The 24,167-nt window shown below is 38.7% G+C and overlaps 1 protein-coding gene and 1 pseudogene across 1 annotated transcript in view; both read left to right on the top strand.

The window, feature by feature from the left end:
• The window catches only part of PPP1R42 (protein phosphatase 1 regulatory subunit 42), a 58,550-nt gene that overhangs the window by 20,174 nt on the left and 14,209 nt on the right, over positions 1-24,167 (top strand). Inside the window, 2 exon segments of the mRNA XM_074386723.1 lie at positions 15,897-16,014; positions 22,714-22,845. Of these exon segments, the coding sequence (XP_074242824.1) occupies positions 15,897-16,014; positions 22,714-22,845 (250 nt within the window).
• LOC120362313 (U4/U6 small nuclear ribonucleoprotein Prp3 pseudogene) lies at positions 18,716-20,615 on the top strand (annotated as a pseudogene).

Here is a 24,167-nt window from a genome sequence, read left to right as displayed (position 1 = left end):
GCAATGGCAATTAAGTTTCAACATACGTCCAGGAAGAATGAAGCAGGAAAAGTTTCAACATATGAACTTCGGGGATACATTTGGACCACAGAAATAGGGGAAAATGGAGAAATATATTTTTAAATTATATCTTAAGATAATCTCATGGGCCATGATGTAGTAACCAGGACCAGAATTGCCCTCCATAAAAACAAAGAGAAACCTAGACAAAATATGTGAAACAACTTTTTCAGACCCCTTGGACAACAGGCAGCACAGGCCTGTTGTCCCAAAGAGAAAAAACAACAGGATGAATATTGACAACACTGCAGGGAGGGGAACAGCAAACAAGAACCATAAAAATGTTGCTTTGAGATACAGTCTTGTGAGAGAAAAAAAAAAAAATAACCAGAAATGATATGAAGGATAGAATTAGGAGATGAGACTTTTCTTTTTTTCTTTTTTTTTTTTAAAGATGAGGTTTCACCATGATGGCCAGGCTGGTCTTGAACTCCTGACCTCAGGTGATCCACTCACCTCGGCCTCCCAAAGTTCTAGGATTACCAGGGTGAGCCACCGTGCCTGGCCCTTTTTTCTTTTTTTTTTAAGAGATGAGGTTTCACCATGTGGACCAGGCTGGTCTCGAACTCATGACCTCAGGTGATCTGCCCACCTCGGCCTCCCAAAGTGCTGGGATTACAGGCTGAACCACCACACCCACCCAGGACTTTTTTTTTAAAACAGTTATAAATATACTCTATAATTTAAAGAAATCATGAACAGAAAGGGAGGACAAATGCAAAGTGTGGGGAAAACATAACTTCTAGAGCTTTTATATATATATATTCATTTATTATTATATAAATATATTTATTATATATTATATAAATATATTATATATTTATATATTTATTTATATATTATGTAATATATAAATAAATATATATTTAATATATATTTATATATTATCTATAATAAATGAATATATAATATATATGTGATATATAATATATAATTGATTTATATATCTATTATATAATATATATTGTATGTTTATTATATATTATATATGTATATAAATAAATATATATAATATATTTATTTTATATGTATTATATAATATATATTTATATACATTTATATTGCATACATAAAATATTTATTTTTTGAGATGGAGTTTTGCTTTTGTTGCCCAGGCTGGAGTCCAATGGTACAGTCTTGGCACACTGCAACCTCTGCCTCCCAAGTTTAAGGGATTCTCCTGCCTCAGCCTCACAAGTACCTGAGATTACAGGTGCCTGCCACCATGCCTAGCTGATTTTTTTTTTTTTTTAATTTGTAGTAGAGACGGGTTTCACCACATGGGCCAGGCTGGTCTAGACCTCCTGACCTCAGGTGATCCACCCGCCTCAGCCTCCCTAAGTGCTGGGATTACACGCATGAGCCATTGCACTTGGCTAAAAATATTTCTAAAATAAAAAATTCGTTGGATAGGATTAAAAGTAGATTAGCCATTATAAAAGAAAAGATCAGTGAACTTAAAGACATACCATTAGAACTATCCAAAGTAAAGCATGGAAAGAAAAAAAAACTGGAAAAAGAAAAAACCAAACAAACAAAAATGAGGGTCAAAGAGCAAGCCCCTATCTCAAAACAAACAGAACAACAACAAAAAAGTGGCCCCAAAATTGCCAAATTTGATGAAAATTTTAACACTTGATCTATGAAGCTCAACAAAACCCAAACAGGAAAATCCCAAAGACAATTACACTAAGGTACACTACAGCAAAATTGCTATAAAAAAAAATGATAAGAATATCTTAAAAGCGGCCAGACGCAGTGGCTCACACCTGTAATCCCAGCACTTTGGAATGCCAAGGTGGGCAGATGACCTGAGATCGGGAGTTTGTGACTAGTGTGACCTACATGGTGAAACCCTGTCTCTACTAAAAATACAAAATTAGCCACGTGTAGTGGCACATTCCTATAGTCCCAGCTACTCAGGAGGCTGAGGCAGGAGAATAGCTTGAACCTGGGAGGCAGAGGTTGCAGTGAGCCAAGATTGCGCCATTGCACTCCAGCCTGGGCGACAAAAGCAAAACTTTGTCTAAAAAATAATAATAATAATATCTTAAAAGCTTCCAGAAGAAAAACACATTTAAAAGACATTTTATGTATATAGAAAGATAGTGATTATTAAAAGCTTCTTGTCAAAAGCAATACAAGCCAGAAGATTATGAAACATCTTTAAAATCCTAAAAGAAAAACACCCTTGTCAACTTAAATTATGTATCCAGTGAAACTATCCTTCAAAAAAAATGAAGGCAAAATCAAGAAAAATAAAACCTGAGAGATTTTTTTTTTAAGACAGGGTCTTACTGTGTTGGCCGGTCTGTAGTACAGTAGTGTGATCACAGTTCACTGCAGCCTCAATTTCCTGGGCTAAAGAGAACTTTCTGCGACAGCCTCACTATAGCTGGGACCACTGATATGTGCAACCACACATGCAAAAAAATGAAGGCAAAATAAATAATAACCATATATCATGGGGTTTATGACATGCAAAATATACAGTAACAAGAGCACAAATGACAAGAGTGGAGAAAATTGTAATATATTGTTGCAAAGTTCTTACCTTATACGTGAAGTAGTACCATGCTATTTGACAGTAGCCTGTACATATCGTTAAAACGATTGTTTTAAACCCTAAGCAACCACTAAAATATAGTCAAAGAAGTTTACAACTAATAAGCCAATAATGAAGAGAAACTCAAATGCCAAAAAAAAGTAGGGGACAAGAAAAGAAAAAGAGAATAAAGAACAGAGAAGACAAATAGCAAGATAGTCTTTTTTTTTTTTTTTTTTTTTTTGAACGGAGTTTCTCTCTTGTTACCCAGGCTGGAGTGCAATGGCGTGATCTCGGCTCACCGCAACCTCCGCCTCCTGGGTTCAGGCAATTCTCCTGCCTCAGCCTCCTGAGTAGCTGGGATTACAGGCACGCGCCACCATGCCCAGCTAATGTTTTGTATTTTTAGTAGAGATGGGGTTTCACCATGTTGACCAGGATGGTCTCGATCTCTTGACCTCGTGATCCACCCGCCTCAGCCTCCCAAAGTGCTGGGATTACAGGCTTGAGCCACCACGCCCGGCCGCAAGATAGTCTTAAACTCAGCCAATATCAGTAATTATATATTAATGTTAATTATTATGTTAATATAAGTGGTTTAAATGTTCAATTAAAAGGCAGAGATGGTAGGACTGGATTTTTTTTTTTTAAATCCAATCTTAGCTGGGCATGGTGATGCCTGTAATGTCAACACTTTAGGAGGCCAAGGTGGGAGGATCACTTGAGCCCAGGAGTTCAAGACCAGCTTGGGTCTTATTTATGCTTTAAAGAAAAAAATCAAATCATACTCTCTGGAAGAAACACACTTTATATATAAAGATATATGAGTTAAAAATAAAATTATGAAAAGTATATATTGAAAACACAAATAATATGAAAAATGAGATGGCTATATTAATGTAAAATAAAATAGATTCTAGGACAAGAAATATTACCAGAGATATATCAGGGAAATGTATAATGATAAAAAGTGCCAATTCTTCAAGAAAACATAACAAGCCTCAAAGTTATGCTCTTTAGAATTACAAACTACATGAAGTAAAAATTCACAGAAGTAAAAGGAGAAATGGACAAATCCATAATTATAACAGAGATTTCAACATTTGTCTCTCATTGGTTGACAGAACCAATGGATAGTAAACCAGTAATGATATAAAAGATAGATACAACCAACCAATTTGATCTAATTTACTCTTATAGAACATTCCACCTTATAATAGGAGTTAGAATATCAAGAGCTAGATGCAGTGGCTCATGCCCGTAATACCAACACTTTGGGAAGGCAGGTGGATTTTTTAAGCCCCAGAGTTCTACACCAGCCTGGGCAACATGGTGAAACCCTGTCTCCACGAAAAATACAAAAATTAGCGAGGCATGGTGGTGCACGCCTGTAGTTCCAGCTACTCGGGAGGCTGAGTTGGGAGGATTGCTTGAGCCCCAAAGGTGGAGGCTGCAGTGACTGAGATCACACCACTGCGCTCCAGCCTGGGCAATGGAGTGAGACCTTGTCTCAAAAAAACAGAATTATCAACGATAATCCATACGAAATAAAACAAAGTCCATACAAATCACAAAGAAAATTAGAAAATACTTGATTGGAAGGAAAATGAAAACAAAACATTTGAAAATGTGTGAGATATAGTAAATTGTGCTTAGAGGGAAAGTTATGGTTTTGAACACTTATAGTAGAAAAGAAGAAAAATGATAAAATGACAACAAGAATGAGAGAAAATACAAACAATAATGACAATAAATTTAGATGAAGAAAAATTAAAACAATGCTCTAATCTTGTACTTCAAGCAGCAAGAAAAATAAATGCAAACTAAGGCCAGGCACGGTGGCTCATGCCTGTAATCCCAGCACTTTGAGAGGCCAGGTGGATCATGAGGTCAGGAGATCAAGACCATCCTGGCCAACATGGTGAAACCCTCTCTCTGCTAAAAATATAAAAATTAGCTGGACATGGTGGCATGTGCCTGTGGTCCCAGCTGCTTTGGAGGCTGAGGCAGAAGAATCACTTGAACCCAAGAGGCAGAGTTTGCAGTGAGCCAAGATCATGCCACTGTACTCCAGCCTGGGTGACAGAGTGAGACTCCATCTCAAAAAAAAAAAAAAAATTAGCTAGGCATGGTGGTGCCCATCTATAGTCACAGCTACTCGGGAGGCTGAGGTGGGAGGATCACATGAACCTGGAAAGTCGAGGCTGCAGTGAGCTGACATCACACCACTGCACTCCAGCCAGCAGGGGGAAACAAAGTGAGACCCTGTCTCAGAAAGAAAGAAAAGAAAGAAAACAGAGAAACAGGGACTACTTCCCAACTCATCTTATCGAGCCAGCAATATTACAAGAACACTATAGAGCAATATACCCCATGAACAAGGAAGCAAAAATCCCTACTAAAATATTAGCAAATCAAATCCAGCAATATATAAAGAGATAACACACAATGACCAGGTGAGGCTTATCTCAGGAATGCAAGATTGTTTTGGTATTCAGAAATAAATCAATATAATTTACCAAATAGAATAAAGGAGAAATATTATATGATCATCTCAATTGATGCACAAAATGCATTATAGTCAGCATCATTTATTGTTTTAAAAATTATCAACAAACTGTAAATAGAAAGTAACTTAACCTGATAACAGGCATATATATAAAATCTACATAACAACATACTTAATGATAAAAGCCTGAATGCTTTCTCTAAGATTAATAATAAAGGAAGGATGTTTGCTATACTATATTTATTCCGCCTTACACCAGAAGTCTTAGTGCAATAAGACCAAAAAATGAAACAATGGCATTACTTAAAAAGGAAGAAGCAAAATATTCTTTATTTGCAGACTACATGATAGGGTATGTATAAAATGATGAGAAATCCGCAAAAAGCTATTAGAACTTATGGAGTGAATTTAGCAAGGTCAATATGCAAAACATAACTGCATTTCCATTTACTAGCAATGAACCACCAGAAATGAAAATTTTTTAAATGGCATTTATAACTTCATCAAGATACATAAAATACTTAGGGGTACATTTTTAAAAATATGTGCAAGAGCTGTATAGTAAAAACACAAAATTTTGGAAGAAATTAAGATGTACATAAATGGAGAGAGGTACCATTTTCATATATTAACAGACTGCATTCTTTTTTTCTGGTTTTGATTTTTTTATTTTAATAGACTCTATTCTTTAGATTAATTTTAGGTTCACAGCAAAATTGAAAGTACAGAGATTTCTCATACTGCCTGCCCTTACACATACATGGTAGAAGACTTTGTATTCTTTTTTTTTTTTTTTTGACACGGAGTTTTGCTCTTGTTACCCAGGCTGGAGTGCAATGGCGCGATCTCGGCTCACCGCAACCTCCGCCTCCTGGGTTCAGGCAATTCTCCTGCCTCAGCCTCCTGAGTAGCTGGAATTACAGGCACGCACCACCATGCCCAGCTAACTTTTTGTATTTTTAGTAGAGACGGGGTTTCACCTTGTTGACCAGGATGGTCTCGATCTCTTGACCTCGTGATCCACCCGCCTCGGCCTCCCGAAGACTTTGTATTCTTAAAGTGCTAATTCCTTCTCAATTGATCTATACATTCAACATAATCCTAATCAATATCTCAGATTCTTTTCTTTTAGAAATTGACAAATCAATCCTAAAATTTATAAGATAGGGATCCAGAATACCAAAGCAACATTGGTAAAAAGAACCATTTGGTAAAACAATCATGGGCATGGTAACTCTGCCTATAATCCCAGTACCTTGGGAGAATGAGGCGGGAGGATTGCTTGAGCCCAGGAGTTTCAGACCAATCTGGGCAACATAGCAAGACCCCTTCTCTAAAAAATGTTTTTTAAAAAAATTAGCTGGGAATGATGGCACATTGCCTGTAGTTCCAGCTACGCAAAAGGCTGAGGTAGGAGGATTGCATGAGCTCTGGAGGGCGAGGCTACTGTGAGCCATGATCTCACCACTGCACTTCAGCCTGGGCAAAGGAGTGAGACCATGTTTAACATACACACACAAAAGCCAGGCACAGAGGTTCACATCTGTAATCCTAGCACTTTGGGAGGCTGAGGCTAGAGACTGACTCCCCAGGAATTCAAGACTCCATCCCTACATTTTTTTAAAAATTAGCTGGGTGTGGTGGCACATGCCTGTGGTCACAGCTACTCGGGAGGCTGAGGTGAAAGGATTTCATAAGCACAGGAGGTTGAAACAGCAGTGAGCCATGATTGTGGCACTGCACTCCAGCCTGGGTGTCTGAGTGAGATCCTATCTCAAAAATAAGATAAAATACATTTGGAGAACTTACCCTACCTGATTTCACAACTTTAAAGTTACAGTAATCAAGAGAATGTGGCATTGACAGGATGGACATAAAGATCAAGGAAACAGAACAATTTATAAGTAAACTCACCCATATGGTCAACTGATTTTTAACAAAAGTTCCAATATTTCTTTTTCTTTTTTTTTTTTTTTGACACAGAGTCTCGCTCAATTGCCTAGGCTGGAGTACAGTGGTACAATCTCAGCTCCCTGCAACCTCCGCTCCCAGGTTCAAGCAATTCTCCTGCCTCAGCCTCCTGAGTAGATGGGATTACACGCATGTGCCACCATACCCAGCTAATTTTTGTATCTTTTTTTAAATAGAGATGGGGTTTCACCATGTTAGCCAGGCTGATCTTGAACTCCTAACCTCAAGTGATCTACTACCTCAGCCTCCCAAATGCTAGAATTACAGGTGTGAGCCACTGTGCCCAGCCAAAAGTTCCAGTATTTCAATGGAAGAAAGGATAATGTTTTCAACAAATGATGGAACAACTGGATATCCAAGTAGGAAAAGTGAACTTTTACACTTTATCCCATGCACAAAAATTTACTCAAAATGGACCATGTCCACATTTAACTGCTAAAATGTAAAACTTCTAGAAAAAAATAAAGATTTATTTAAAAGAACAGAAAAAAACACGACCCATAAAAATTAAGTATTCCACCTAAACAAGAGAGCCAACTAGGAAAGGGAAGACATGGTATCTAGAAAACATTTAAAAAGCTAAGGAAATTCACAGAAGTGAAGGTAAGTCCTAGGACAGCAGCTGTACAGTAGGCTAGAAGGCACCCAACCCATGTTGCAACAGACTGAATTGTGGTAAGTACATAGAAAGCCAAGCAAATAAATAATTAGGCAATTTTAACTCTAGGGAAAATAAGAAGCAATCCTAGTGTACTATGTAGTTTAGCTGTGAATAATACTTAATTGAGCTTACTTATATAGTCACTGAAAATTGGCCAGGTGCAGTGGCTCATGCCTGTAATCCCAGCACTCTGGAGGCTTAGGCAGGAGGATTGACTGAGCTCAGGAGTTCGAGACCAGCCTGGGCAAGATGGTGAAACCCTATCTCTACAAAAAATACATTAACATTAGGCAGGCATGGTGGCACATGCCTGTAGTACCAGTATTCAGGAGTCTTAAATGGGAGGATCGCTTGAGCCTGTGAGGTCAAGGATGCAGTGAGCCATGATCATACCACTGCACTCCAGCCTGGGTGGCAGAGTAAGACCCTGTCTCAAAGAATAATAATAATAATACAGTCATTGAAAATTAATTAACAATGTTGTTTAACTCTAATAGCGGGAGAAGGGAAGTGTAGTATGGATCAGAGGTAGTAATTATAAGAATCATCATCTTTCATAGCAGAAATTTAGTAGATAAATAAGATTTAAAAATAAAAAATAGTCATTGTTATTTAGAAATGTGGACACAAATGTGTGTAGAAATAGCTGAAGAAGCTGAAAGTGGTTTTGTTTAAAGCCCTAACATACTCTTTAAGTTTTGTTATGAACTCTATGATCTTATTTGATATTTTAACTGTGTTGATTATCTCACTATAATTTTTTTACATAATTTAAATAGAGAATGATTGGTGAGGAAACCTGATTAATATAACCTTGTTATTGTGTATCACCATATCCCTCATTAGAGTGAATGTCTTTGAGAGCAAGGAATTTTTATTTATTCACTTCAGGGTTACCCAGAGCCCAGCCCAGTGCTTGGCACATAGCAGGCACCTATTGTATGTATATAGAACAAATGAAGAAGGGCACAAAAGTATTCTGGAGGAGGAATGCAAACCATTCACTGAGTTCCAGTAGTTGGTATACACCAAAAGTTGCTTTTTCCTTCTATAGAGTGAAGATATCCAAGGAGTAAGAATAAAATCTTAAGTTGTTTACTTCCACCATGAAGACACAAACAAAAATGTCTGGACACAGCTTCTTGGCATTCTGAATATAGACATTTCCTGGGATATATTTGAAATGTGCTTTTTGTAGTTCATTTTAAATAATCTTCTGAAGGCTTAGTCAAAGGATACCTTGAAGCCTAGCATCAGAATATTAACTCATTTTTCTGTATGTATTCCTGGGGTCGGCATCTCTATATTCAGCTTTAATTTTTTCATTCTTTTTGTTCACTGACATTGTCCAAAAGCTACTGACATCAAACCCTATGCTATAGGGGGAAAATCTCTCATGCCATACATAAGGTCACTGACATCCATCCTAAGAGTCGTCAGCAAAAGACAGCTTTGTGCCATGGGGAAAAAGAAGTGGACATCATTAGAGAATCTTAACAAAACCACTATAATTACCCAAGATTTTCAGCACCTAGAGCAGCTGCTTTTATATGAACATAAATTCCTTAAGTGTAACTACAGAAAGTACAGGAAATAACTAGTGTAGTTCTTACATAGGAAATTATCATTTTAAAGTTCTTTTGCAGATAATTTACCATTATCTCTTTAAGTAAAAATTCAAAATTTAAAATCAATATTCAGTTGGGTTTTTAGGATGAACCTTAGTCACACTTATTATATTAAGTATTATAAATATTGTAATAGATTACTCAGTACTATGAAACTCCTGTTAATCAATCCTGCAGATAGATTTTGTGAAGTATTATAAACTACATGTTAGTAATTTGTGTGTATTTACAAATTGTCTTCTTGTAGTCCTGTTCCTTCAAACTGAATTTATATATCTTTTGGCATAGGAGACACATTTTTAAGTGACCGCTTTAAGAAAACATCGAAAGGGCTGGGCGCGGTGGCTCAAGCCTGTAATCCCAGCACTTTGGGAGGCCGAGGCGGGTGGATCACAAGGTCGAGAGATGGAGACCAACCTGGTCATCCTGGTGAAACCCCGTCTCTACTAAAAATACAAAAAATTAGCTGGGCATGGTGGCGCGTGCCTATAATCCCAGCTACTCAGGAGGCTGAGGCAGGAGAATTGCCTGAACCCAGGAGGCGGAGGTTGCGGTGAGCCGAGATCGCGCCATTGCACTCCAGCCTGGGTAACAAGAGCGAAACTCCGTCTCAAAAAAAAAAAAAAAAAAAAAAAGCATCGAAAAATAATAATCCCTTAGGATGGTTAAAGAATTTTAAATCTTTCAACCAAGATTCTGGTTCAAGCAGTGAGAAAGACAGATATTTAAAGGAACATATGTAGCAAAGAAGTGCTACTGAGGGACTGAGCTCTTGAACTCTGTGGAAAGAAAAGAGAGAACTAGGTCACTAGGAAATATAGGTATTCTAAAACAATGCCATGCCCTAGCTTACTGAGGGTCCTAGAGTCACAAGGTAGTGGCTGCATTAGAGGCTGAGGCACAAGATATGAATCTGTGAGAAGCTGGATAGCCAAGCAACTTTTGTCCCTCCTGCTGCTTCAGATTTCATTCCCTTTCCTCTCCTCACATCTTTAGACCCACAACTGCCAAGGACTCCTTACTACCAAGATCCTCTAACTCTGCCTTTATCTCTTCTATTCTGTAGTCCAAAGCTGGTCCAGGGCAGGAATTTCTAGATAGGAGGGTATAGAAATGGAGAGAAGGGACAGAGGAGGAAATAGAAGAAAAGAGAAGATAAGTCTTTCTTTTTGCTCTTTCCATGGCTTCAGCACCTCTAATTAGCAACTCCTTAAAAAATGGTTCCATCTTATTTCTCCCTGTAATTCCTGTCCTGCTTCTAGCTTAGGCCACCTGCCCCTCTCCCATTCATTCATTGATTCATTCATTCATTTATTCATTCATCTCTTCTTATACATTCATTGAAAACACCTACTATGTGGCAGTACTTGCTAGAAAATGGAAGACACAAGAGTGAGCAGAAAACAGATATGATCTCTGGCCTTGAGTAACTCTCCACATTCAGGGGAAGAGAAAATTAAGCACATAATCATCCCCAAACAAAAAATTGAATAAGTACCACAAAATGAAGTATGTGGCTCTAAGAGCCTATCTGTGCCCTAGTTAGAGAGGTCACTAGAGGCTTCTCTAAGGTAGGGATAGCCGAGTTCTAAGAGAAAAGAAACACTTATCAGCAAAGAAAACAGCATGTGCCAAGGTCCTGGGGCAGGTGGGAGCATGGCAAATATAAGGGATAAGAAGCTGAGATAGTGAAGGTGGAAAATAGTGCAGAGGCCAGTGGGTAGATGGGCCACATAGGTCATGAAAGGGAGTTTTGTCTTTATCCTAAGAACAATGAGGAACCACTGGAGGTGTTTAAGCCAGGTGTGAAGTAACTGAAGATTAGCAGTTTGAAAATATCTGCATGGCTACAGTGTGAAGAATAGACTGGAAGAGGCCAGCCTAATTACAAAATGAGAGATGATGGAAATTTTAATAGGGTAGGGATGGAAATGGAATGGACAGATTGGAGACCTGTTTAGGAAGTAAAATGGATAAGTCTTGGTTGTGAGTTGGCTATAAGGGAGCATAGAAGAAGGAGAGGTCAAGAGTGATTCCTGGGCTTCTTGCTTTGCACAATGGGAAAAAGAGAAGTAAAGAGTCAGGTTTGAGAGATTATGAGTTTTGGTCAGGTCGGGTTTGAAGTGCCTTTGAAATGTTCCAGAGAAAATGTCAAGTACATAATTGGACATATGAGGCCAGAATTCAGAAGATAGATGAATGTGAATCTTCAGTGTATTAAGTGGTCACTGAAACTACCATCATCAACAAGACTGCCTACAGTGGGGATGGGAGAGAGTACAAAGAAATGCTCAGTATGGGTTCCCACATAATTTGTTTCTTCCTCTTGTGAATACATGACCTTTCTTTCCTTAAGGTAACAGAAGTTTGACTATTATCAATGTGGCCATTCTTTTTCTATAAGGGGTCTAAGTATAAATAGAGAAGGCACTGGGTTACAGGAGGCAAACATTTTTCTCGCTGTGATTTTACATTTTGCTGTGATCCAGGGCAGGGAAACAAACACTGTTTGGAAGGAATAAACATGGATTATAAAAAAGGAATCAAGTGAAATGGTCCCGAAGGGTCTGCCACCAGGGACATATGCTCCTGCTCCCCAGTGTGAGCTCATGCTCTCTGGAAACATGCTGATGCATTATGGAGAGGACTGTCACTGCACAGATGTTCTTATGGTATTGCTTTTATGAGATGTGTTCTCAGTTCTCGGTATGTGGCTGAGATTAGCGATTTGAAAAGATCCACATGGCTACAATGTGAAGAACAGACTGGAAGAGGCCAGGCTAGTTAGGAAGTGAGAGATGGTGGAAACTTTAATAGAGTTTTCCCCAATGTATGAAACAGCCTTTTCATATATGGGGGATTTCTGTAGTCAGAGGTTTGCTACTTGTGGGGTCAGAGATTGATGAAGGATCCACGGAGCCTGCAAGAATGTAGAATCACAAAGCCATGAAGGGAGTGGTGAGCAGGGTAAGATATTCCAAAGAATCGAGACTGAGAAAGTATGTGATTGGCAATGTGTGGATCAGTAATAACATTAGCAATGCCTTTTCAGTAGCACTAGGTTGCAGGAGTACCCATTGGCTGAAGAAGCAACCAGCTGTTCTCCACACTGTAGCCATGCAGTGGCCTAGGCCAACTCCAGATAGGGACCTAGACCAGCAACGGCAGCAGCAGAAATGCAGAATCTAGGCTTGCTTCTGTCTCAGACCTAACAAATCAGAACCTGCATTTAAATAAGATCACTCAGGATTCTTAAGCACATGGAAGTTTGAGAAGCACTAGTCTGAATCAGTCTTCAAGAAGTTTGGCAATGGTAGGTAAGAGACAAAATCCAGATAAGAGGGAGATATTAGAAATGGAAATGGAAGCGAGAGAAGAGCCCAAGAAGAAAAGGCTGGAATCAAAAGAACTAATTAACCTGGGGAAAGAGGTGTGACTTCCTTTGTTGAGGAAAATGGAAAAGAAGAATGGAAGAGGAAGTGTGAAACCAAAGGCAGATAATTGAGAAAACTTGGTGGTCGGATGGCCAACTTCTCTCCAGTAAAATTGGTGGCAAGGTCAACTGCTGAAGAGAAGGAGAAAGAAAGGTTTTAGGCCAAACAACACTCGATTGTTTAGAAACTCCTTTAACTTACAGGGGTCTAGTTTAAATGATATTTATTTTGGCTAACATGTCTTTGTATGTTTTTCCTGTTACCTCCTTTAAACAGATATGCATCAATGTATAAAAATTATTAAATACCTTAACAACAATTTACAATAAAACTTTTGCATTTGTACAGGTAGTTTGATGAGGCTAAGTTGAGCCATGAACTTCACTAGGGCCAGCGTTATATAGCTTGCTGACGTTATTAAGTCAAATAAATATCATGGCTGCAAAAATGTATAAAACTTGAAGAAGAAAAAAAAGTTTAATCTTTACCTACAGTTTTTAAGTCTTGTAAAGTTTGCTAAATCAATACAATGATCTGAGAAGTTCATCTCAAAGTCAGATATATTAGTGACTTACTTCATTGGTTTTCTGATGACCATTTATCATGAGATATAGAATCTTCAGTATGAATGAGGGAAATAAAAAACTTGAATCCTTGACTCTTATATAAACTAAATATCTGATTTATAAGACACAAATGAACAAACTTCTAAGGCCTGTCATGTTTTCTCAGTTTCTAATTTATTCAACCTCTGCTCAATATTGATCCTGACAAGCAGAGTAGCCCAAAGATAAATTTATTCATTCCACAGTTGAGTCAAGAACAAGCCAAAAATTATAGATTTTCCCAGGCAGATGATGACAGGCAGTCAAAGGGATGACAAATGGCTGTCTTTAGATTTATTAAGAATGGTTGGTCCAGACATTTCCGATAAAAATTGGAGTATGCTGGTCAAATACAGGTTCATCAGTGGTCATCATTAATGGTAGAGAGAACATTGCTGCACTGCAGACGCCTATACAGGAGCTTAGGCATCAGCCCTGCAGGGGAAATAGAATTTGCTCCTCAGTATTTTGCAGCACGCCTCTAAGTGATAGCATGACATGATCATTTATCAAACAGAGACTGTCCAGAAAAGTGTCTGCTTCCTTTAGTAACTTATTGAAGAACAGGAAAGTGAAAGCTTTTTATTAAAGACAGGAAGGCAATGAACAACCAGAGCGTATCCAAAGGGTAATTGTATTTCAGCACAGGATTAGTTTAGTCTTAAATAAACATACACTGGAGGGAGTATGTTGAGGGTCATTTATCAAGTAAGGAACAATTAACAAAACTCTAAGCACTCTTTTTATCTATATCAATTTAAAGTTCTCTAATTGTCCTTATTAACTTTTAGATGTTGGGCATCACATTCGACACTGTAAAAAATATGTGATACATAATCCCTTCCTTACAGGTTTTTAGAGTAAGAGAAATACATGTAACTCTCACATAAAATAAGATAGCTATGGCTGTATTAAACACTGCCAAACAAATCATGTTGGAGAAGGCATATTCCAGAGTCCAGAACTGAAGGCTGAAGTTACAATTTATAAAGATAACTTTCTTATAAAAAGTAAACTACTTCTTTGTCAATAGGTGAAGAAGTTTCTTCTTCCTTACTTAAAATGTTTTCGATCTCTGTTGACAAAAATTAAACGAAAGGGAATTAGTTAAGAGATAGCAGGGCAGGCAAACAGGCAGAGAACTGACACATTTATTACTTGCTTTGTTCCAGGCACTTTATATGCCATGGCAACTAATCTTAATTAACCTCATGTTATAGATGAAGACATACATTTGCCTAAGGTCACACAGTCAGCAGCAGTGCCAGGAAGTTTAGGATTGCCATATAGTTAAAAAAAAAAATGTCTTATATTTTCACATAAATTATTTATTTGAATCCCTCAAAGTCTAGCACAGACTGAATTCAGGGTATATATCCAAGGAAGTGAAATTACTATTTTAAAAGACTCATCTGCACTCTCATGTTCTTTGCAGCAATATTCACAATAGCCAAGACATGGAAACAACCTAAATGCACTACTTTTGTTGAGTAATTCATTACAGATTAAATGTATCTGATTTTAAAAATAAAGAGCAAAACTTTGAGCACATATAAGAAATACTCAAAGTGTACTTTATTTTCATTAAATAGTAGTTAGAATATATTTTTTAGAAATGAGGGAAGGGGAGAAAGCAAGAAATGACAGACAAGGTACTGGGCAAAGAGTGACATTGGATGGGAAAAGAAACCCAAATAGGAACAAGAGGCTGTGAAAAGAGCAAACTGAGACAGTTCGTGAAGTGCCATTAATCTGTTTTCCTCACATTTATTTGGGTTATAGACCATGGAATAACTTTATTATTCCTTGAAATATCAATGAGCTGTTTTTCTTCTTGTAAGCTATAAAAACATGCAAATATTTATGATGTAATGTAAAACAAACTTGTACTCACAGTACAATTATGACAATTAAAAATATGTGCCCTCCCCAAAGTCCCTATGCTAAAAATTAGAAGGATATATCGCAACATATTAAAAGTGATCTTTGCATAATATGCATACAAATGATTTTTCCCCCTTCTATTTTCCCCTTTGGAAGGTATTTGTTTTTTGTTTTTTAACAGATTTAATTTGTAAAATAAAAAGCAACAATACACGCTGCTTACAGTCGCAAGGGACTGCTTACTCACTACCCCTTAATTGCCTAATTTGTAAATTTCTATGAGCTACACTAAGAATAGGGCATCTTCTGCAGGAAAAAGCTTTTTCTGAGCTGCAGTGGAGACCATTTAAGGGAGTATGACGGGCAACAGTTGTGTGGACCCCAACTTAGGACCTCAGTTTTTGCCTCATCTTTAGTGCCTTCTATTATCAGTATAGATTGTTTTATTCAAAATTTAGTTGTTATGCACCTTCTAAGTACGTGGCTCTGAGCTAGAACTCCACGAAAGCAGTAATTACCTTTTAAAACAGTAACTGACATGCTAGAAGTACTGGCAATTATGAAATGCTTGTGCTTTGCTTTTTCTTCTCTAATTATAGGATTTGGAGTTTTTACTGAACAAGTTGATGAAGCTGTGGAAAATTGATCTAAATGGAAATCCTGTTTGTCTCAAACCAAAATACAGGGACAGGCTGATATTGGTGTCCAAATCACTGGGTACGTATTTATATTAATATAATTTTTAAGAGAAAGACACCTAGTTAACTTTTTAGTTATTTTGCCAGCAAGCTTTTGGAAATATAATTATGACATCTGCATCTGTGAAAATTGTCAATTTTAAATTCAATATTTTGAATAAGAGCAAAAGCTAAAATTGAGAAAGCATGAAGAACATCTGCTTTTCAGAAATAATGAATTAAAGCACCTGATACTTATTCCTTAAAGAGAATATTTTATTGCCAATAAAAATGGTTAGCCATAAATGTATAGAACTTGCTGACCCTTTGCCAGACTTTTGTTAGCATAAATCCTTTGATGATCTCAAGAGACTCCTTAGCTCTTGGTTCTGTAGATAAAATTGATTGAGGTTTTCATTGCTTGACATCTGCCAAATGTTACCATACCAACATAGAGGAATCCCTTTCATTTGATAGGAGAGAGGGCTGGGGAGACCCTTTAAGAGATCCTTACAAATAACAACATTCCTGAATATGCACTATACTGGGGGAAATGGACAAAAGCACTTTATTAATAGTAACCAAGTGACATAGCATCAGAGACAAGGGCAGTGACCTCTCAAGAAGGCACTGGTTTGCTGTGTCCCTGCAATAAGTAATATGGGAGTCATTTTATGTTTTTTAGATTATCCAGTCCTCACCAAATAGAGTGAAAACCCACGTATTTGGCTTACTTAGCATGAGTGGAAGCAAATTTTGTATTGAGAGCAACTTATTAAAATTAAATAAATCTCATAGGTCTATGATCTTGCATCCATTACCTGGCTCCCAATTTTGAACCATTTTCACACCTATTAACCTTAAATAAGACCATTTGCGTCCAGGCAAGGTGTTCATGCCTGTAATCCCAAAACTTTGGGAGGCGGAGGCGGGTGAATTGCCTGAGCTCAGGAGTTCAAGACCAGTCTGGGCAACATGGTGAAACCCCGTCTCTACTAAAATACAAAAGAATGGCCGGACATGAGGGCATGCGCCTATAATCCCAGCTACTCAGGAGGCTGAGACAGGAGAATCACTTGAACTCGGGAGGCGGAGGTTGCAATGAGCCAAGATCACGCCATCACACTCCAGACCTGGGCGACAGAGTGAGCCTCTGTCTAAATAAAAAATGATTTGCTAAAAATGAGATGGAATCAGGTTAACTGAGGCACAGTTTCCTAGTCATTTCTCAGCTCTGTTTGGGACATTAACATGAGGAAGAAGAGATTACAGTAAAAGACTTGGGCTGGGCTCGGTGGCTCACGCATGTCATACCAACATTTAGGGAGGCCAACGCAGGTGGATCACTAGGTCAAGAGATTGAGACCATCCTGGCCAACATGGTGAAACCCCATCTCTACTAAAAATACAAAAATTAGCCGGGTGTGGTGGCGCGTGCCTGTAATCCCAGCTACTCGGGAGGCTGAGGCAAAAGAATCGCCTGAACCCAAGAGGCAGAGGTTGCAGTGAGCCAAGATTGCACCACTGCACTCCAGCCTGGCAACAGAGCAAGACTCCATCTCAAAAATAAATAAATAAATAAATAAATAAATAAATAAATAAAAAAGAAAAGACTTGGAATTTCCATTCCTTATCTTTATAACATATTTTTAAAATTTGTATTTATTACATATATCCCATCCAAAAATATACTAACAGGCTATATAATTATTAATAAAATAGATCTGGAAAGACATCAATAAATTTAAGTGTCTGGAAAAACTGAGCATCAAAGAATGACCTTTAGAGTAGAGACGGAGTTTCACCATGTCAGCCAGGCTGGTCTTGAACTCCTGACCTCAAGTGATTCACCCACCTCGGCCTCCCAAAATGTACCACGCCTGGCCTGACACCTCTGTTAAATAAGGGAGAAAAGGTTAAGGAGGGGTGGCTAATTCTAGTGACCATGATTGTGAAAGGATTTACTTTCTATCAGAAAGGCTGTGTTTGAGCACAAACGAAAAAGCTTCACTTTTCGTTCTAGCAAAAGTTTACTTTTGCGCAGTTATTTTCCATATGAGGAAAACTACAAGTAGCCCAATTTCCGCTTCAGGAAGTTGAAGACATTAACTTGACAGAAATCTAGTTAATAGGTTTGGCCCGGGAAACAGAAAGCAAGCAAGCAAGCAAGCAAGGGAAACTTCGGTTCTGCGACGCATGTGCTCTGCCTTGAAGTGGCAAATATGGCTGCACGAATTGGCTGCCTGGCCCTCTCTGCTCAAGTATTGGGAGACAGTAGTGCGGTAGCAGTCATGGCTGTGGCGACGGCAGGTCATAAGGCAATCAAAAGGTCTCAGGTTCTGGTTTAACGTTCGGCCTCCAAGGCTGAGGTTTGTGAGGTGTGGTATTGAGTCCCATTTGAGCTAGTCTCTTTTTCCTGAAAGAGGACACTAAGAAGGAGCTGGATGAGCTGAAACCATGGATATAGAAGGCAGTAAAGAGGGCGCTGGGTTTCTCAGAGCCTGCAGTGGTCACAGCAGCATTGAACCATGTGGTGTAGAGCAGGTACAAGAAGATGGCAGCTGATAATCTGAAACCTTTGCTTGATTATTCTACTCTCTGATTTGTGGACAAACTGAGGCTGTGGAGAAAGGTGGAAGCTCTAGGCATTCCAAGTGTAGCACTGACAGGAGCAGAAAACGAGAGCTAAAGGAAGTGTTTGGTGATGACTCTTGAGATCAGGAGTAAAGAAGCAACGAATACCCCATTTTGAGGAGGTGGAAGAAGAGTCAGAGGTGATCCCTGGTCCTCCATCAGAGAGCCCTGGCATGCTGACTAAGCTCCAGACCAAACAGATGATGGAGGCAGCAACATGACACATTGAGGAGAGGAAAAAACAGCTGAGCTTCATTAGCCCCTGTACATCTCAACCAAAGACTCCTTCTTCCTCCCAACCAGAGTGACTTCCAATTGGCAACACTATTCAGCCCTCCTAGACTGCCACTTTCATGAATGATGCCATTGAGAAGGCAAGGAAAGCAGCTGAACTACAAACTCATATCCAAGCCCGGCTGACAATGAAGCCAGAACTCATCAGTAATGCCAACATGGTGGGTCTGGCTAATCTCCATGCCATAGGCATTGCTCCCCTGAAGATGGAGTTAAAAAACCAAATTAAACCTACACCACTGATCCTAGATGAGCAAGGCACACTGTAGATGCACTAGGCAATGAGACTGAGCTGACACACCGCATCCCTACTCTGAAGGCCAATATTCGTGCTGTGAAGAGGGAATCATTGAAGCAACAGCTAAAATAAAAGCCATCAGAAGACATGGAGTCCAATACTTTTTTGACCCCTGAGTCTCCATTGCCTCTTCTCAGAGCCAGAGATGCACTTTTAAATTCCATGACAAGGGCAAATTTGTGAAGATTGCTCAGTGATTAAGGACAAAGGCTCAACGGGAGAAGCTACAGGAGAGATTTCACAAGTAGCTCAAAAAACAGGCATCCATACTTCGACTAGGTTTGCCCTCATTGCTCTTAGGAAGGAGCTAAAGGAAGGAGATATCCCTGAAATTGAGTGGTGGGACTCTTACATAATCCCCAGTGGCTTTGACCTTACAGAGGAATATCCCAAGAGACAAGATTATTTTGGAATCACAAATCTTGTTGAACATCCAGCCCAGCTCAATCCTCCAGTCCACAATGACACACCAGTTACTCTGGGTGTGTATCTTACCAAGAAGGAACAGAAAAAAATTCTGAGACAACCAAGGTGGGAAGCACAGAAGAAACTACCAGAAAAAGTCACGCTGGGCCTGATGCCTCCTCCAGAACCCAAAGTGAGAATTTCTAATTTGATGCAAGTATTAGGAACAGAAACTGTTCAAGACCCCATGAAGGTAGAAGCCCATGTCAGAGCTCAGTTGGCAAAAAGACAGAAAATGCATGAAAAGGCCAACACTACCTGAAAACTCACAGCAGAACAGAGGAAGGTCAAGAAAATTAAAAAGTTTAAGACGTTTCACAGGGGGTACACATATCTGTATATAGAGTTAGAAATTTGAGCAACCCAGCCAAGAAGTTCAAGATTGAGGCCGATGCTGGGCGGTTGTACCTGACAGGAGTGGTAGTATTGCACAAGGATGTAACATGGTAGTAGTGGAACGGGGCCCCAAGGCCCAGAAGAAATTTAAGCATCTTATGCTGCATCGGATAAAGTGGGATGAACACACATCTAACATAAAAGGAGATGGTGAGGAGGAATCTGATGAGGAAACTGTGAAGAAAACCAATAAATATGTAGTCGTCTGGGAGGGTACAGCCAAAGACTGGAGCTTTGGAGAGATGAAGTTTAAAAAGTGTCCTACAGAGAACATGGCTCGTGAGCATTTCAAAAAGCATGGGGCTGAACACTACTGGGAACTTGCACTGAGTGAATCTGTGTTAGAGTCCACTGATGGAGACTACTGCGAGCCCTTGCCTCTCCCCATTTGCCTTTGTCTCATCAGTCCTCTCACTTATTGTGTTTCCCAATCCACTCCCAGTTGTTTGTGTGATCTCAGAACTGTGCCAAGCAGACACTGGGACAAAGGGAGAATATCTTCCTCCTTTCTCCATGCAGCCTGGTGTTGCCCTTTATTCCCCTTGTGTGCATGATTAAACAGTTATTTTTTAAAATAAATCAATAATTTAAAAAAGAATGGCCTTTAATGTAAAGTTATAAGTACTAAGGTGTGTGACAATTTCTTATGGTTTGGAGAGTGCTATCTTGTTCAGTGAAAAAAAGTACATGAAATAAGATATGGGGACAATTTTACTTCTAGATTCTATGGTTCTAGTTTATATTTTCTGCTTCAACATTTTATTTTGTATTTTGGGTATAACACAGTATTATGGCTCATGTTTAAGTGGTAGTATTAACATTTTCAGTGGTATGACCAATATTTTATCAGAATATTGTCATTATCCCTGAAAGAATGTATGGTCTACGCTGGGCACGGTGGCCCACGCCTGTAATCCCAGCACTTTGGGAAGCCAAGGCGGGCGGGTCATTTGAGGTCAGGAGTTCAAACCAGCCTGACCAATATGGAGAAACTCCATCTCTACTAAAAGTACAAAAAATTAGCTGGGCTTCATGGCGCATGCCTGTAATCCCAGCTACTCGGGAGGCTAAGGCAGGAGAATCACTTGAACCCGGAAGGCGGAGGTTGTGGTGAGCCAAGATCATGCCATTGTACTCCAGCCTGAGCAAAAAAAGCAAAACTCCATCTCAAAAAAAAAAAAAGAATGTGTGATCTAATAAATTTTATTACATTCTTTCCGTATTCTGGGATCTAATTGAAGACATTGCATGGATAATGAGAGAAAATATCTAATTTTCAAAACTACTATACAAAACTTTTATTAGAAAAAAATCTATCAAGCAGAGTCCTATGGAAAGAAAAAAAATTAAGAAAAAAAATAATCCTTCTATTAAATGAAGACTATCTGTGTTCATGTAATTAAAGAAACAATATAGGCAATAAAAAATACCCTATAATAAGGGAATTGTTCAACATTTTATAGGATATTCATAAACAATAGAGGAACAGCCATTGAAAACTGTGTTTAAGGAAAGACATGGTAAAATGTTCACAACACAATATTTAAAAACAGGATGCAAAACTAATATAAATAGAGGATTCCAACTTTATATGCATATATAAAAAAAACATGCTAAGAAATATACAAAAATGTTATCAGTGATTCTTTCTCATTGGGGAGTAATACTTTTTTATTTTTTGTTTGTTTTCCAAATGTCTTACAACATACAAAAATTATTTGTATAATTTATGAAGCTCAATTTCACCTCTGTAATCCCAGCACTTTTGGAAGCCAAGGTGAGAGGATTGCCTGAAGCCAAGAATACAAGAGCAGCCTGAGCAACATAGTGAGATCCCATCTCTAAAAAAAAAAATGTTTTTAATTATCCAGGCATGGTGGCAAATGGCTATAGTACTAGCTACTCAGGTGGTTAAGGCAGGAGGATCACTTAAGCTGAGGAGTTTTGAGGTTGCAGTGAGCTAAGATAATGCCACTGCACTCCAGCCTGGGTGACAGAGTGAGATCCTGTCTCAAAAATAAATAAACAAACAAACATAATAAGGGGTATGGCCAGGCACAGTGGCTCATGCCTGAAATTCTAGCAATTTGGGAGGCTACGGCAGGTGGATTGCTTCAGCTCAGGAGTTCCCGGCCAGCCTGAGAAACATGGCAAGACCTTGTCTCCACTAAAAATACAAAGAAATAGCTAGGGATGGTTATGCACACCTGTGGTCCCAGTTACTCGGGAGACTGAGGTGTGAGGATGGATCACTTGAGCCCCAGGGGACAGAGGTTACTGTAAGCAAAGATCACTCCACGCACTCCAGCCTGGATGGCAGAGCGAGACCTTATCTCAAAAAAAAAAAAAAAAAAAAAAAGAACAAGAAGAAGAAGGGGTATCGATGACAATTACAGAGCCTTCTAATATTTTATTTAATTATATTTCCATTGTTTATAACAAGCACATATTCTTTTTGGAATCAGAAAAAAATGTAAAAGTAAAACCTCCACAAAAGTACATACATTGTGTTATTAAGGTATTTTGAAAAAAAAAATTATTTCAGTCTATGATGTAACTTAAGTTTCTGTGCTCTGAACCAGAAGTGTGTATTTTGACTTATGTTTATATGTATATATTGTATTTTTAAAACATATGTATATTTTTCTCCAGAATTTCTTGATGGAAAAGAAATTAAAAATATAGAAAGACAATTCCTAATGAATTGGAAAGCATCCAAAGATGCCAAGAAAATCAGCAAAAAAAGGAGCAGTAAAAATGAGGATGCAAGCAACTCGTTCATAAGTAAGCACTCTGTCACTCATTAGCTGACCACTCTTAGAGCAATGGGAATATTCTAAGCAACAAAAAAATGTCAACAAATAAAATGGTTTTTGTTTAGTATTTTTTGTTTGTTTTATGGGGTTTTGAAAAACTGATTTACTTAGTTGTACATAAAGATAAGTACAATTTGTCTTGAATTGCAAATTTTACCTGTAATGTTTATATATGAAAATAGTAGCACTCTGAACAAAAGCTGTGTGTGATTTTGTGTAAACATAGAGCCACAAGGGTGGGGAAAGATGTATGATTTTATATCTGGCAGAAGTGCATCATATCAGCTATGTAAATTGTGAAACCTAAGCCACTAGTATATTTGTTTAGTAACAGTGCAAAAAGGCTGGATGTGGTGGCTCACGCCTGTAATCCTAGCACTTTGGGAGGCTGAGGCGGGTGGAACACCTGAGGTCAGGAGTTCAGGACCATCCTGGCCAACATGATGAAACCTCATTTCTACTAAAAAAACAAAAAGTAGCCGGGCATGGTGGTGGGCACCTGTAATCCCAGCTACTCGGGAAGCTGAGGCAGGAGAATTGCTTGAACACAAGAGGCGAAGGTTGCAGTGGGCCAAGATTGTGCCATTGCACTCCAGCCTAGGCAACAAGAGCAAAACTCCATCTCAAAAAAAAAAAAAGTGCAAAAATCACATTTTTCATCAGGATAGAAAATAACAATGTATTGGCCAGGCACAGTGGCTCACACCTGTAGTCCCAGCACTTTGGGAGGCCAAGGCAAGAGGATCATGAGGTCAAAAGATGGAGACCATCCTGGCCAACATGGTGAAACCCTGTCTCTACTAAAAACACAAAAATTAGCTGGGCGTGGCAGCAGGTGCCTATAGTCCCAGCTACTTGGGAGACTGAGGCAAGAGAATCACTTGAACCCAGGAGGTGGAAGATGCAGTGAGCCAAGATCATGCCATTGCAGTCCAGCCTGGTGACAGAGTGAGACTCCATCTCAAAAAACAAAGCAAAAATGAAAAAATGCATTACAACATCTGCAGATGTACCCCTTCTTATGCATATACCCCAACACCTGAATGTTTTGATTATAATATACCTAAAGTTGTGTTACAAAGGACATACCAACCTCCTTTGCCTAACTAATGTAACAAAATGTAACTAAGAGTAATGTGTAAGTTATCTTTATTTTGGAACATCCAAGAACTGACTAGTCTGGCTGGGCACAGTGGCTCATACCTTTAATCCCAGCACTTTGAGAGGCTGAGGCTGGTGGACTACCTAAGGTCAGGAGCTCCAGGCCATCCTGGCCAACATGGTGAAACT

This window comes from Saimiri boliviensis, chromosome 15 (genome assembly GCF_048565385.1).
Source record: "Saimiri boliviensis isolate mSaiBol1 chromosome 15, mSaiBol1.pri, whole genome shotgun sequence".
In the NCBI taxonomy this organism is placed as follows: domain Eukaryota; kingdom Metazoa; phylum Chordata; class Mammalia; order Primates; family Cebidae; genus Saimiri; species Saimiri boliviensis.
This window is presented reverse-complemented; position numbering and strand designations above follow the sequence as displayed.